Source organism: Necator americanus, chromosome I (genome assembly GCF_031761385.1).
Source record: "Necator americanus strain Aroian chromosome I, whole genome shotgun sequence".
Taxonomy (NCBI): domain Eukaryota; kingdom Metazoa; phylum Nematoda; class Chromadorea; order Rhabditida; family Ancylostomatidae; genus Necator; species Necator americanus.
The window spans coordinates 32,519,912-32,535,462 of record NC_087371.1 but is presented as its reverse complement, the minus strand read 5'-3'; the positions used below and the strand labels follow the sequence as shown (position 1 = coordinate 32,535,462).

The 15,551-nt window shown below is 42.1% G+C and overlaps 2 protein-coding genes across 4 annotated transcripts in view; one reads left to right on the top strand and one right to left on the bottom strand.

Annotated features, from left to right (window-relative positions):
- Nucleotides 1–283: 283 nt before the first annotated feature.
- RB195_007533 (uncharacterized protein) lies at nt 284–11,271 on the bottom strand (the record flags this gene model as incomplete). Of its 3 annotated transcripts, none has more annotated exons than XM_064181215.1 (23): nt 284–429; nt 563–730; nt 797–965; nt 1,022–1,200; nt 1,262–1,337; nt 1,414–1,593; nt 1,662–1,763; nt 1,831–2,000; nt 2,122–2,227; nt 2,294–2,437; nt 2,512–2,576; nt 2,684–2,800; nt 2,874–3,080; nt 3,136–3,253; nt 4,060–4,164; nt 4,799–4,872; nt 5,959–6,022; nt 6,093–6,170; nt 6,267–6,328; nt 8,488–8,588; nt 9,006–9,127; nt 9,728–9,823; nt 11,152–11,271. In XM_064181215.1, the coding sequence occupies 23 exons, from the start codon at nt 11,269–11,271 to the stop codon at nt 284–286; spliced, it is 2,769 nt and encodes a 922-aa protein (XP_064038021.1). The 3 variants fall into 3 exon arrangements, with proteins under 3 accessions (XP_064038021.1, XP_064038022.1, XP_064038023.1); XM_064181214.1 differs by having other exon boundaries at nt 1,022–1,188; XM_064181216.1 differs by having other exon boundaries at nt 2,327–2,437.
- Nucleotides 11,272–11,977: 706 nt separating this feature from the next.
- Nucleotides 11,978–15,551, top strand: part of RB195_007531 (uncharacterized protein) — a gene marked incomplete at both ends in the record, with an annotated part of 166,133 nt that continues 162,559 nt past the window's right edge. The window contains one exon of the mRNA XM_064181212.1: nt 11,978–12,002. Coding sequence (XP_064038020.1) covers nt 11,978–12,002 — 25 coding nt within the window. The remainder of the gene's footprint in view (nt 12,003–15,551) is intronic.

Here is a 15,551-nt window from a genome sequence, read left to right as displayed (position 1 = left end):
CTGCTATGATCAATAATTCAGATAATTCATTCTGTTCAAAAAAATCATAATAATAAACATGGAAAAAAATCTGCGGAAAATATTAGTACAATAAACACGTATTTCTCACAATCGATAACTTTAAAAACAATACATTTTGAAGACGGGACGTGGCATAAAAGCACAACAACAATAACAAACCAGCATCTATAAAATAACTCGGCGCAAAAGAAAGTAACTAAACCAGTAAAAGCGAAAACTGCCCAACAGTGACACGACCATGATATCTTAAAGATACCGGTACTCATTCCATGTCTTTGTATCTGCTGTAGAAGGTTGCTCGCACTCGTTCCTGATGCGTCGCTTCAGCACCATGCAAAATCCTTGAGCCAGCTGCACCCAGACCTGCTCCTTCAACCCGCCGGGTCGGTTCAATAGGGTTTACAATGCCTGGAAATCAAATACTTGATATCAATTTCAATAATTTTCCTTCAGACATGACCAAGAACACTGTCTCACGGCACTCATAGTCGCTCATGAGAGTAAAATAGTTCAGGAAAAAAAAAACAAAGAAGAAACAAACCTTGTCCATTTCGTCCAACACCCTGTCCTTCCCTCCAGCCCATTCCCTTCAGTAACCTACTGCCTATATTATCGTCCCCAAGCGGTCGCATAGACGCAGCTTCCGATTCCTTTCTAAGCACATCTTCATTCCAACCGCCGAATTCTTTTCCACGGGAGAAATCAGACACTAAAACAGTGGTCATTTTCTCTTCTATCCTTGTTTTTGGAATTAAAGGAATTAACTCAACCTCACCTCCCGGATCCAAACCAAATGCTTCTCTTCTCTCCTTGGCTCTATCTCTATAGACAATTTTCTGCTCCGGTTGTGGCGGCAATTGAGTCGACGCTTCTTCGTTTTGGCCTTCCATCATTGTTGTTACGTATTGCCTCCCCCATTCTACTCTCTTCTCTTCCAAATTTTTCTGCAAAGCGTTTACTCTGCAGGAAAATTCTACTCTAACGCACTAGAAAGACCCACTCTATGCAGATCGCTTTTCTCAACATGTTTCCGCAACACATCTACGCTTGGGAATGCTCTCTTACACAACAAGCACATTTTCTTAGCCTCATCTACTAACGTCCTTTCCATCATTTCTCGGTGTTCCTGAGCAGTGGGGACGTGACGTCGAGGCGGCACTGGTGGTTCTGGAACTGGTCCTAAGATACAAACATGAAAATTTTCAAAATTCTCGTGTGAATGGGAACGTTACGGTATTACCTTCAGAATTCCTTTTCTTCTCATCCCCAGATCCTTCTTCTTCTTCGTCAGAATCACTGACATTAGACAAGCTATGCTAAACACCTCAACATACATTTGAGTGTTGGGTTTGCAAAAAAAAAAAATACTGCGATATGAGCAGCAAGCCTCACCTGGCTCTTTTCCAGCATCTTATGTGCAACGTTAGCACCACTTCCACTAGCGACAGAATCGAAGGCGCTTTTAGTTTCCAGAGGTTTCACCAGTGGTTTCAAAGACATCTGCACCTTGCTGGCTTTCTCTTGCTTCTTTGCCCATTTTAGCATTTCCTTTGCAATGTCGTTGGCGCTTTTCTAGAGGACGAGGTCATTCCAAGCAAATTAACAGTTGACGCCCTAGTCCTAACACAAACTACTACTACCTTCGGCTCCTCAGTTTTTTCTTCAGACTTCGCTTCTGTAGTAGTTGCTTGTGTTTCAGTTGTATTTGTATTGTTCGCTGAGGTAGTTGCTTGATTCTGACTCTGGGTTCAGGCATTCAATCACAAAACTAATAGATAGAGTACAAAAATGATTTACTTCATCACATACCGTATCCTCGACAGGGAAATACGTACTGTAGGTCGCATCCCATGTGCACCACTTCCTTGTGTCATTATTGAAGTAGTATCCAGTTTTTTGGTCGTAAAAGAACTTCGTTTCTGGATCAAGGTAGTAGCCGGTACTTTGATCGTAAGTGAAAGTTGCTAGATTTGGTGTAACTAAAATATTATTTTCGAAGCAACCTTGTACATTCCCTACAAGTAAGATGAAGTAGCGTAATTAAAACAAAGAGTGCACCAAAAGCTTCTTGACTACCAAAATGGGTAACTCTTAACCCACCATATTTTGAAAACACTCCTCTGGGTGTCGGTGACAAGCCTATAATCCCGTTCACAGGTGTTGGATTCACTACGGCATACGCTGGCTGTTGAGTACCAGGTGCTGCCTGTAATAGTGCTGGCTGCTGGAACATTGCTGCAGGATGCGTACTTGTCGTTGGCATCATTTGTACTTGTTGATTGATTGGTTGCATAGTGTAACCAACTGGCTGTTGTTGCGCCGCTGCTATAATTGGTTGTTGCCCTTGTTGTTGTTGTTGTTGCTGCTGCTGTTGCATTAAAATCATGTGTTGTGGAGGTACCGCGACATTCGGAGGCTGCAAGAGGAAAGTACATTTTTTTTTCTAAATATTAAACTTGGCGGGGATACAAACAACTAAAAAAAACTCACCACTACATGTCCTTGCGATTGCCGTAGCGCTGCCATAGCTGCTTGTGCCACTTCAGCACCATGAGCTGTAAATAGAATTGTTAAGCAAAAGTTATCAGCAACTAGATTAAGTCGTTACAAAGACAGTCGAACATGAGCACTACTAAGTTATTAGAATTTTTTGAAAATTCACCGTTCGGATTCAGACCAGGTGCATTTTGTTGAATTGGCACCGGATTACGATGCTGGAGCATAGAAATCTGCTGCCTTATAAGATGCGTCATGGAATGGCGGCAGAACGTAGTCACCACTAAAAACTTGTGCTGTTACGCTACAGCTGCAAAAAAAAGCAGGAGGTTGGAAAAAAATCAACAAACACACACCATCTTTCCCTCCAATCTTTATCGGTGCCTTGTAGGATGAATTCAACAGAAGTGTAGCTTCATCGCTACTCTTCATTTGAATGTAGGCATACTGCTTTGAATCCGATATCTGCAGCTGCACAATCGATGTCAAAGCAGTATACTGACTAAGCCCCTCAAACAACGTTGCCGTGGTGCACCCTTCCGGTAGAGCTCGAACCAATAATGCTAAAAAACCACAGCACGGTTAAAAGTTTGAGTCAATTAATTCAGAACTACGTACTGTCACAAGGTACCACTCCAACCATATGCAAACCCTGTCGTTCAAGGTCCATTGATGCCCTTTTATCGGTATCACATTTGAAACAAGCATCACGCTTGAAGAAGTTCTGCACAGAACACTGAAAATATGTTACTTTTTGTTTACAATGAAGCAATGTTAAAACTGCAGATAACACAAATATCCAAAGAAACTTCGCATTTCCTGCTGTGTGCAAAGAATATTTCATGCAATAAAACGCGATTAGTGAAGATCTAAAAGTTGTAGGTAAGAACAGCTCAGTCTGGATGCAGTGTTTTCAACCATACTCTTACAAGCATTCATTCATCGAAGTGCTATTTGGTTAACATACAAACTCTTTGCATTTTGGAATCTCATCATTAAAAAAAATTATTCGTTTCACTATAACTAAAAAGGTAATTCTAAAATGTAACCAATAGGAAATAGCAGCAAATTTAGCGTGAATGGCACAAATATCAGATATTCATAACACATTTTGCTCTACCCTTCAAAAGATGAGACTTACAAGTCCAATTTTCGAACTTTTTCATTCATTTCTTTGCACAATCCTGCCCGTATATCTGTCGCAAGTCAAGCGATAACAACATTTAGTTAATTTGGTGCTTTATCAATGTTGAATACAGATATTTGAGCCACATTGAGGCGAAAAATTTCTACTGATCGAAAAACAGTTCACCGTTTCTAAGTACGTTCAAATTTGGAACACTTTGTAAACTACTTACAAATTTTTGAAAGGAAAGTCAAAAGAGCTCACACACTAGCTCAATAATTCTAGAGCTTCTATATGCGCATACTTCAATGGACCATACTTTCATTATTCTGAGGATGTTAGCGAAATTACAGAATTCCTTACGAAAAAAAAAACACTTCTGTGCAATTCTATGGAATATGTTGAAGCGCACTAACATTAGCACATGTCCAGTCATGATCAGTACGTCGACCACCACTTGCCGGATCGCTCTTCGCGTATTCGACTTGTACCCGACGGCCATCCGAGAGGGTCAGCCAACCCTAAATCATATAAAGTTGATCATTGAGCGTGTCGGGCCTTTCTAACGACCCGACACAATCGGTTAAAACTAATAACTTAAAATGTAAAATGTAATATTCTAAAGACTCAGACCTATACACTGTTAGCGATACGTAATAAATGAGTCACAGTTCTCATCTTTTGGCCTGGAATTCTGGAGAGGACGCTAAGAAGGGTGGGTCATATAGAAACGTGTTTTTCGATACTATATCAATTCACCACAAATGCAGGATATGCGTGTGTTTCATTTTAGTTGAAAGAAAAAGGAGTGATTCACAATCAGTGTTTTCTATCGTTAGCATATGTTATTTCGGTGACTCTATAGGGATATTCACAAGAAAAAGTAAAGTAAAGTAAAGTAACGAAAATTTTCACTGTTTTGGAATGATCTCCGGGCCAAAAGACGAATGCTGTTTATTTTGAGACTGAGCAATAAGAAAGCTGGTTTCCTAGACAATGAGCCTCTTAACGAAGTTACCTGACGCCACTCAAACATCTGAAAAGGTGGGTCAGGATCAAACGAAATATGCTGGGTTTATCTACTCTGACCCAGTTCAAGAATTAGAAAAGGTCATAGTTTCAATGAAAAGAGATGGCGATTCTGTGGAGCGAGACCTGGTTCTCGTCCATCCACTTGGTGGCCGTCTTCACATCGGCAAAGTCGATAAAACCGAACGAACGCGAGCCACCTGCAGCGATTCAAGCATTCGCGCAGGTTATATTATTAACATTAAACCATGTCACATCAAGGCAAATAATATGCAACGAGAATAAAAACGTACAACGGTCCATGAGAAAAAATATCATCGAATAACAATACAACAAAGACTTCAACATCCTAACATCCTAACAGAATATTCGTGTCTGTCCTCATTCGTTTATCAAAGACCACCTGTGTTGGTACCCACCAGTACTCCTATTGATAGTGATCACCAGCAAATATGTTTTAGAATTTGCGGAAACAAATTTTCATAGCCCTAACTTTAAGACGACTACTAAGACTTTAAGAAGAAGAAAAAACTCATAGTTTACAATGCTATATTTACCACAAACGTGTTTTGGAAAAGGCAAAATAAAAAGTGGTAGTATGGACTGAAGCTTAAGCGTGAAATCTCCATACATCTTGAAAAACTAGTCTTAGCAAAGGAACAGCTGAACGTTTTTTTTCGATATAAGGACGCAGTAAAGTTCAATGTCGAGTCTACACACAAATTTGTAAGGGATGTTCTAAAGGGAGAAAAGGGAGATGCAGCGGGTTCCACTTAATTATCGAAAAAGTGTAGTAAGTATTGCGTTTGGTCCTTATCCTTATACCAAACTCCTATTGTACTTCCACGAAAAATGGGAGAAGAGTGAGAGCAAGATCATATCCCTCATAACATGTGGACTTTTTAAACGCTATACGCCTTATATGATAATAGAGCTGAACTCGAGTGAAGATCCGCTGAAAATCATGGGAATTTTTAGAAGGTTGAAATTTGCTATTGATTGATAGATTGCTATGCGTGGCTAAACGTGTTGTCGTTCCTTCTCTTTACCTACTAAGATCATCTGACAAACCCAACGTGTAAGGCATTATCTCGTTTACGTGAAACTGTGACATTACGAACTTAAAGCTAAACGAATTCTGAACTGATGCATAAGTAATGATAATCTCCTAACATCAAATCAAGATAAAACAAAGTATACTGCAGACGTGTGGAACAAACAGCCAAGAGTGACAACAAGGAAATATTGGAAACTGAAGGGCAACCTCCACGCCAAATATATCTCACCTCGTCGATTAATGACGCGAATATCCTGCGGAAGGTAACCGGAAGCGGCAAGAACCAGTGCAATCTTTAAGCAACAAGATGAGCGTTAAGATTAGATGTCGATCGTTCTTTCTCTTTGTTTTGTCTGCACTTACGGCGTTCCTATCGACATTGCTGGGCATGTTTAGCAGGGCCAATTTATTCACAGGTACCACCGAATACGAATCTCTTTCCTGGAAATCAAGTACAGCATTATATCAGCTGTAAACGCGCCGCGGTGACTACGGGGACCCTAATAAGAAAGGGCGTCATTTTAGAAGCCTTCTTACTCTGCTTCTGGAGCGAGAACGACGCCTGCGGATTGGCGAACGGGTACGAGATCGGCTGCGACCTGAAAAATACAGTGCGCGCTATGTTTATGAGATTCAACTCCGAAAATTGTTTAGATAATAGCAAAGACAATGACAGCAAACGGAGATGACATTTCAACCACGGAAACATTTGCAGCTCAGCAGATACTTTTTGGAAGGAGCATACTTCACTAATGTTCAAGATACCATGTTGACGACACTTAGGATATCGCCCGGAGATGCAACGGAACGGACGGATAGGTTAAAAAAAAACTGCTTGGTCGCCAATGTGTTAATCTGACTGTAGACAGTGGGAAAATTCTTCTGTAAAAAGCAAGAGCACAAACTTCGTACATAAATGTATAGTTGCCACTTTGACGCACTCACTACACCCCTTACGACTTCAAAAATGGTCTCGAAAAGGATTTTAGTACCACAAGGTAGGCATAAAATGAAGTGCTACTATATGTACCATCATATGGCGATACCATCCACTGTCGCGTCGAGGAGGTACCGACATTACTGGTTGTGCTTTTTGACTTCTCTTCTCTATGAGTATTTCATCCACTCCAAATACTATCCCAATACAAAAGATAATTCGTGCAACAACTGAAGAGAGTTCCGCCCAATAATCAGGTCAAAACTATCTAAAGCCTTGTGCCGTTGCATGGGTGGTTGCGCTTGAAACGGTTCGGAGGAGTCAGCGATTTTGTGGGGGACCATCGGTTGCCCACAAATTGGTTCTACAGTTAACAACAGTCCCACTTCGATCACAACTGCTGGTTCCGCCACGCCGCTTCAAACGCAGCCGCCCATGCAACTACACCGGACAAGTTTCATTTATTGTAATTTTGATCCTATTATAAATGCTGTTAGCGCTAACTTGTCCACTAGATTATATTATTAATGAGATACATTACATTACGCGCATATGTACAGCTTTTCTCTCGAGAAACTAGACAAATTTTGATTCTCAACTATGCATTACCATTAAAGACTGAAAAGGCAACTATAACAAAAATGCTAAAATATAGTAAGTTGCTGTTTTCCACAGAAACAAGTTTCTGTTCAATAAAGAATAAGGTATCCGGCGTTAATCCGCTTGGTATGCGCCCCGCGTTCACTTCAATTCAGAATCGTTTGAGGTTTAAGAACGTGCTATTGGCCTATACAATGACTTGCGGGGGCTAGCCGATGTGTCAAGTCAGTGTTTTTATCCTCACTGAGAAGTCTGGTACCAGACCCCGGAGAGATGAAAGGCTTGGTGAGCACTAGAGTGGATTCGATCGATCCTGTAGGAAGCGGAACCTCTAATCGCTAAACTACACCCGCCCTGTCTGTTCAAGAGCTCCAATAATCACGCGAAGTGACTGAACCTAAACTAGTTACACAAGCGTCATTGTTCTGTAATACTAAGCGAGTACATAAGCATAGAATTTTCTGTTCACTTTACAGCAACCGTTACAGCGTTACAGATCCGCTCCTCAAAGCAGTCAATGGAGGCCTCAATAAGTACAAATCGATAGGTCAAAATAGCAACATACCGTTTACTGAAACTAATATTGTGTGCACTTGTCAGTGGGAATGACTAGTCCAATTGAAGGTACTACACAACCGCAAAATGCAATGCGATGGAAATATAATATTTTCGAGGTGCACGCGCCGTATAACCAGTTTGAAGGCATCACCCCACGAATCTGATGTGGTGCGGATTTCAGGTGGAGTGTTCATATACGGAATAGTAGATTATGGAGAGGAGGGTTACCCCGTCCATTTCTTCCTAATTGCCGTAAAAACGTCCCGGAAGATACGGCTTCCGGCGCGCTATTTTCCACAAGGAGTTCGATTGGAGCGCCAGCCCTGTGCACGCGCCTCATCTTCCGCACCGCTTTTTTACAATTGGGAAGAAATGGACGGAATCGCCCCCTCTCCATAACCTACTATCCCGTATACAAATACTCTACCTGAAATCCGTACCACACGAGATTCGTTGGGTGATGCCTTTAAGTCACACATAAAAGATATGTGCTAAAATGCTTCAGCCTGCTCTATCTTCGCACTGCAGAATAGACTAAGTTTTTACTGAAACCAATACGACTCCTAGAATTTTGAAACCAATAAGACTCCTACGAAAAAGTCAGAGTTCCTTCATTTCGACCTAGAAATATTGAGTTGATATTTCCGGAAAAAAATTACTAACCTCTTGTATAGCGTCTTTCGCGGCTTCGTGATCGACTTCTGTTTCGAGGACGGCCAGGCGAATCTTGCCTTCTACGGTCGCGCGGATTTGGAGCTTCGCCTCTGCATTTCATATCGATTACTACGATAAATACCTTCTTTTAACCCAGGAAAGTCCCCGATCGAGGGGAGTTCACGGATAGGATAGGTTCGAAAACGGAACTTCGAACTGCGGAATTGCAACGACGACTGATTGCGATGACAATGTTCCGAACACAGAAATCAAGACAAACAAAGACCGCAGAAAGTGCAAACTTTGGATGTTTGCAGATTTTTGAACAAGAAATCGATAGTAATAAATATAACCATGCGAGTTGGACAGGCGAAAGATACTGCCTGTTGAGGTGAGAGTAAACCCTCTGATAAATCATATCCAAGCATTCTTATTGCTCTATCTCAGCTGAGTGACAGTTTTCGAATGGGATTATTCTTACTCGTTACTTTTTTTATATTTTCGTCACCGCAAATTGGCGTGCCTACCTCCTACTTCCGTGATCGTTTTGGTAATATCTTGAATCCGACGTTTCTTCGTATTTCTCGTAGTAATCATTGTAGTAGCGCTCTCTTGGTCGTTGGTATTGATCAGGTCCTCCTTGTTGCTGCTGGAAAAAATGAGAACTAGCTGATCCTCAAGTCTAGTAGTAATGCGACTTGCCACCATCTGCTTATGTTGATGTGTACTTTCAGAAAACTTTTTGAACTACTTTTTTAGCAATGTGACAACACTACAGTGGTAACGCAATGCATTTCTCTTTTCGTTTCAAACAGACATGTGAGAGCAACTCCAAACATTCTAGTATTGATTTGCAGTGCCCCGTCCATTCTGTCTCTCATTCGGCGAAAATAGATGAAAAACAAAAAGAGCGAAGGATTGTTGCACTGTAAAACCCGAAGTGTTTTCTCAAGGATCGATGTCGACATCGAAATTGCCACTTACACTATAGTTTTCGACATTCGTGACTATGATACCTGATTTTTGTTTTCAAATATTTTTTCCGAAGAAATGTGCTGATTTGACATTCGGAAAAGAGAAATTAGAAACACTTGTCAAATATTTCACATACAGCCATACACTTCCCTTTCATGAATTTCTATCGCGAGAGACACAAAATGGAAAAGGTTTAGTTAAATCATAGTGGGGGTCTTTCAAAATGCGACCAAAACACAGCCAAATGGCCACCGCACATGAATCAGATAATTACCTTCATTTCAGGACCATTTCCTGCCGCATTCTCATATAACCAAGGCAACATAATACGTTTGTTGGATGACGAACACCAATCTTCACCTCGACTCTTCTAAAAATGTTAGAACATTCACCAAAAGAAATGGTAGTAATCTAAACAATGAGATAAACAAGGGTATAGAACGGACTGTTTTCGAACTACGTAATTACTAAACGGTGATCAATCGTAATTTAAATCCATTTCACAAAAAGCGAAGATTTGTGGGAACTACAAATGGGAATGACAGCGGAAAAAAAGGGGGGGGGGGTAAAATGCAGTTGCGGCGGGAGTGGGCAGTCAATGGCACCCTTATCTCTCGAAGTATGTAATTAAATCAATTCAGGCCCTGGGACCTAAGCAAATAAGGGCGTCACTAACTGCCCTCTTACAATTTCCCCGAAATTAGTTGGCTGAGTAAGCGGTTACCCACATCCCATACAAAAACCTATTAGAAATTTGAAACGGGAACTGTACTTAATCTACCACGACCGGAGTGGTGGCGGACCCGCCAACCGCCCGCCCGACCGCAAACGAACCGTACAGCTCTGCTAAGTGCGCAATCGATTGAGAACGCTCCGCAACGCTGGCGCACGGCGACGCGTCCCGTAACGGAGCGCGTTAAGCAAAGAAAGATGGAGAAACACGCGAGGTATTGTTTAATGTGGTTAGACTTTTAGATATAAGTGTATATTTTGCATTATTCAAAAGAACACCAACGGAATATTAGAGGAAATCTGTAACAACGAATAAATGAGTGAGATATTCGATCTTGTGTTCATTACAGACTGTTCGGGAATACCCGCCGAACCTCTACCGTATTTCATTATCCTCGTAATGCATTGTTACAAATATATTGCCGTGACACACTATCGTAGTACGATTGTGTAAGAGACAGCGCATCAACTGTCCTCAGTGTATTCTTAATGGCGCACTATATAAGAGGCAGCATGCCAGCTGACCGTAGTAGTGTGCGTATTCGTGCTAGTGTCTGGCACTATTCCATTGTGATCCGGACCAAAGGTCCTACCACTGATAAAGTATTCCGCTGAACCACTTCCTACAAAAAGCACTACACACAGACAAGTTGGGGCGGTTGTAGCGCAGTCGGCAGGACGTTCCGCTGCTCGCACGATCGATCGGTGGTTCGAATTCGCCTTAGTGCTCACCAAGCCTTTCATCCTTCTGGGGTCGATAAGTTGGTACCAGACATGTCTGGGAGGATAAAAACACTGACTTGACACATCGGCTAGCCCCCGCAAATCATTCTATGGGCCAGCTACACGTTGCTAAACCTTAAACGATTCTGAATTGAAGTGAACGTGGTGGCGTATCCCAAGCGGATTGATTAACGCCAGACACTTTATCCTTTAGCAGACAAGTTTATGACACAACTATCCAACCGGGAATCCTTCCTCAATCTTGCAGTAAGAATCCGAAACATCAGGTGGTGGGGAAGGATGCATGCATTCGGCCGTGGTCTGGTATCGAGCTACGACTGTGTGAACTACGAGATCAGACATAGCACTCTACTTGTCACTAACGGGTCGATTCTGATGTATAGTCGAGTTAAAACGACAGGACGCACGGTGCAGTTGCGTAAGCGGCTGCGCTCGAAGCAGCACGGTGGAGATAGCAGTGCGATTCGACGTGGGACCATCGCGAAATGCACCGAGGAGAGGTGCCAGCATGGTCGATCCTAACCGCTACTCCACCGCGCCGCTTCGAGCACACAACTTTTTTCCTTTTCCTTTTTTTTCGTTTTTCCTCTAATGAGTTTATAAGGACTGATTTTTGGAACGTTGACGGTAGTAGAACATACTTGGAGTGTTTTGGCTTTTTACTTTCAGATTCCTATAGTATGACGGAAAGAAAGTATCGGAGAATAGGAAAAAAACACCAACATAAAGACCATCATTTGTTTCGTCTATACTTTTATACCGATCATATTCTATAGCGATTCTTTTAATATAGGTAATCTAAACTCTTCGTATGTATACTGATGTTCCGAATTTATCCAGAGTTTTATGTGGACTGCGTTACTCACAGAAAAGCGGTTAGGATCGAGGAGGGACCCTGCTAGCACACTCATCGATCCATTTCGCGATGGTCCCGCCTCGACCCCATCGCTAGATCCACCGCGCTGCCTACGCAACTATTCTTCTTCGATCCGATCTTCAGGTCGTTTTGATTCGATTATAGCACCGTTCATTCTTGAAACAACGTGCCATGATAGACCGAAAGGAATCTGAAGGTAATTTCAAGAAAATCTTTAGAAGTTAAAAGAATACTAACAACAAATTTAGCACATACAGATTTCGACGTTATTATATCGTGATCCAGAAAAGTGGTCACTACGTTCAGCACGAAAACAACTTTTTTTGACACGCTCAACAGCTATAATTAGAACAGGTATTATTCCAAAAACGGTTCCTCAACACTATCCAAGTTTCAGTATTTGAAGGCAGGTCATGGATTTGATGTAATGCTTAAACACTGAAGAACCCATAGAGTTCGTGTTGTATAGTGCGTACGCACTCGAAACGGTACGGTGGAGGTAGCAGTGGGAACCGAGGTGAGACCGTCGCAAAGTGCAGCGATGGGTGGTGCCAGCGAGAGTTCCACCACGCTCCTTACCGCTACGCTCCACCGAAGCGCCTCGAGAGAAGCCGCGTACGCAATTACGTGCGTCACGTCGTTTCGACCCTCCCGTAGATTAGGGAATTCAGCGTGGCCCCGCTCAACCTACCATAATCGTCGAAAAAAAACGCCGTGGGAACGGCGTTTGTTCCTACGAGCTACGTTGGAACACTTCCTCATGTACACGCTCCGGTTCCTCAGCAGCCTATTCATTAGTTTTACTTGAATAGGCTGATGAGGAGGCATTATCGATCTTCGACCGCTCGCTCATGAATGTGGCGCGTGCACGGAGGTGCTGCGTTCCAACTTTCCTCCTAGGAAAGAACACCGTCTTCCACACCGTTTTTTTTTACGAGGATTAGGGTATGTTGAGCGGAGCCACGCTCGATTCCATAATCTACAACCCGAACTCTACGGGATTCCGTACCGTATTCGTGATAAAGCCGTGCCTTTAAGGATACTGCAGATTGTGCAGATCTTATTCATTTTGACAACCTAACTCGTTGCTTCAACAGCACCGCTCGTCGGCAGTATATTTTTCTGTTTTTCGTGCTTTGACATAGTGTAATAGGAACGTAATCGAGGCTTTGCAGGAGTAGAGGAGTTTGAAGGGATATGCATAGGATCAAAAACTTCGAATTGTGTTCAGCCCTTTGATGAAGACGAGTTTGTCGAAACCACAGGCACAAAGTAAAATTGCAGCGAAACATTGTTGACAAAACAAAAAAAAAAAACATAGATTCAGAGCAGCTGTGCTTTCTATCCAGTGGAAATTTTCATTAATTTCTGTTTGTGACGCAATATGACGCTAAAAGCTATGCAAACAAAGATGCTGATTCAGACATATCAAATCGTTCTTCTTTTTTTACGACTCGATTTGATTTCTTCGCGAGCGAATGCTGTTTTCCGTAACCGTCCAGTTCGTAGACGTTTTTTTTTTTTTTGAAACGCTCAGATATCACTGCGAGAGATGTGTTTCGATCTCAAGCAGGCAAAGTCAAGGCGGTGTCGAATTTCGTATACAGCAGGTTCAGTAATAGGAAATCGACAACTGAATTGCATAGCTGGAGAGGTTGGCGGTTTCTGAACGAAACATACGATTAAAGGTATCACCCCACGAATCTGGGGTGGTACGGGTTCCAGGCGGGTAATGCCCATAGGGGGTTGTAGATTGTGGGGAAGAGGATGTTCCCGTTCATCTATCCTTGTATCAGTGTAAACGGACAACGCAGGAACGCTGTTTCTTATGACGTTCTCTATTGCAGCGCGCCACCCTTACGCCCCGCCTCCGCCTGCGATTCGTCGAAAACCGATAAGGACGAATCGCAGGCGGGGGATGGGCGCAAGAGTGGCGCGCTGCAACAGGAGCCGTCATAAGAAACAGTTTCGAGGTCGTCCGTTTACACTGATACAGAAAGAAATAGACGGAATCATCCTCATCTCCACAACCCACGATCTCGTATAGGCATTATCCGCCCGAAACTCGTTCCACCTCAGATTCGTGGGGTGATGCCTTTAAAAATAATGTTCGGAAAATCAGCGAGATCGAGTTTTTCCTGGTAGTTATTAGAGGCAAGGATGCGCATTCTTATGAGAATTGGAGGACACAAAGAGATTCATAGACTACTCGGTACTACGTGGAATAACTCATCCGATCACGTCACGATGTTTGACAGCACCAGTATAAACCTCCTGCATTTTACGTATTTTTTTCAGTTCTGACGAGTTCTGAATTGATGAACACCAGCTCGTATCGATGAAAAATTTCGAAATTTTGCACCTGGCGCTGTTCGTTCGGTTGTGCCGTCATTGGGTGGGCGAGTTGTTACGCGAAACACTCTCGACACACCAAGAAATCGGAGACCGCTGGTCGCCAGAGGCTTCAGTTTCCCCAATTAGATGACTCGCTGGCTCTTGCCTATAGAATTGAACAAAGAATTAATTGATGCTAAAATTACTCCACGAAACAACTCTTGATATCCGCATAAGTAACGAGTAGTGTTTTTTCCGGGGATCTAAATATTAAACGTAGTATTAAATTAAATTAATTAACCTTATTAAATTAAATATTAAATAACAATGAGACGAAAAAAAAAATCTATAGAAAAAGTGATTCTATCCCAGCCTGTGGAAATCGTGGATTTTTTTTTAAAATAAATCTAATCATGGCTACCCAACTATGTACGCTTTCAATACATTTGAGTAATTTCGTGAATGTATGGAAGAATTCAGATTTTCCAGGGTGCTAGCTACCGACAGAAGCCACAGAGTTACATATTTCTAGTGTTTACGAAGATTTCTTTTGTGAAATTAGGGAAGATCTCGTATTAACGATTGGTGAATTGTTAATTGAATTTCAAAAAATCCTGTTTTAAAAAATCTTTCTAATCTTACTTTTTACACTTTTATAGGAGCACAAATTATCGCGGCCTGTTCAACGACATAGACGAAATCGGCAGCAAACCGATACCGACCGTAGTCAGATTCCCTCAAATCAGATTGGAAACATCTCAACAATGTCTCATTTAGAATATTTACTCTGGAACTGGGGAACATGAAAGTTTTTCACTGCTTTTGAGACCCTCACCACTTTATGAATCATTCACTTAAAGGCATCACCTCACGAATCTGAGATGGTACGGCTTTCTGGTGGAGTATTCGTATACGGGATCGTAGATTATGTAGAGGTGGGTGATTCCGTCCATTTCTTCCTGATCATCATAAAAAAAACGGAAGGTGCGACGCATCCACAAGGCTGGCGCGCTCCAGTCGAACTCGCTGTAGAAAATATCGCGCCGAAATGCTCGAAGCCGCATCTTCCGGACCGTTTTCTGCGGCAGTGAGGAAGAAATGGACCTTGTGCACCCGCCGCCCTTTTCGGGGCCGTTTTTTTATTAGTAAATAGGAAGAAATGGACAGAATCATCCCCCCCTCTCAATCCACCACACCTCCGCAGAAAAAGATCATCATTGCTGTGCGAAGTTCAGAGGAAGTTCCAATCAGCATTTCTGTTTTTGTTTATGGTATTCTTATGGATGTTTTCAAGCAAATAAATAAATACTTTAGGTTTTCGAATAAATAAATAATATACTGAGATCAAAATCATAACTTTCACCTAAAAATAGAGCTCTCATTTCTATAAATAAGACCAGCTCATCTCTAT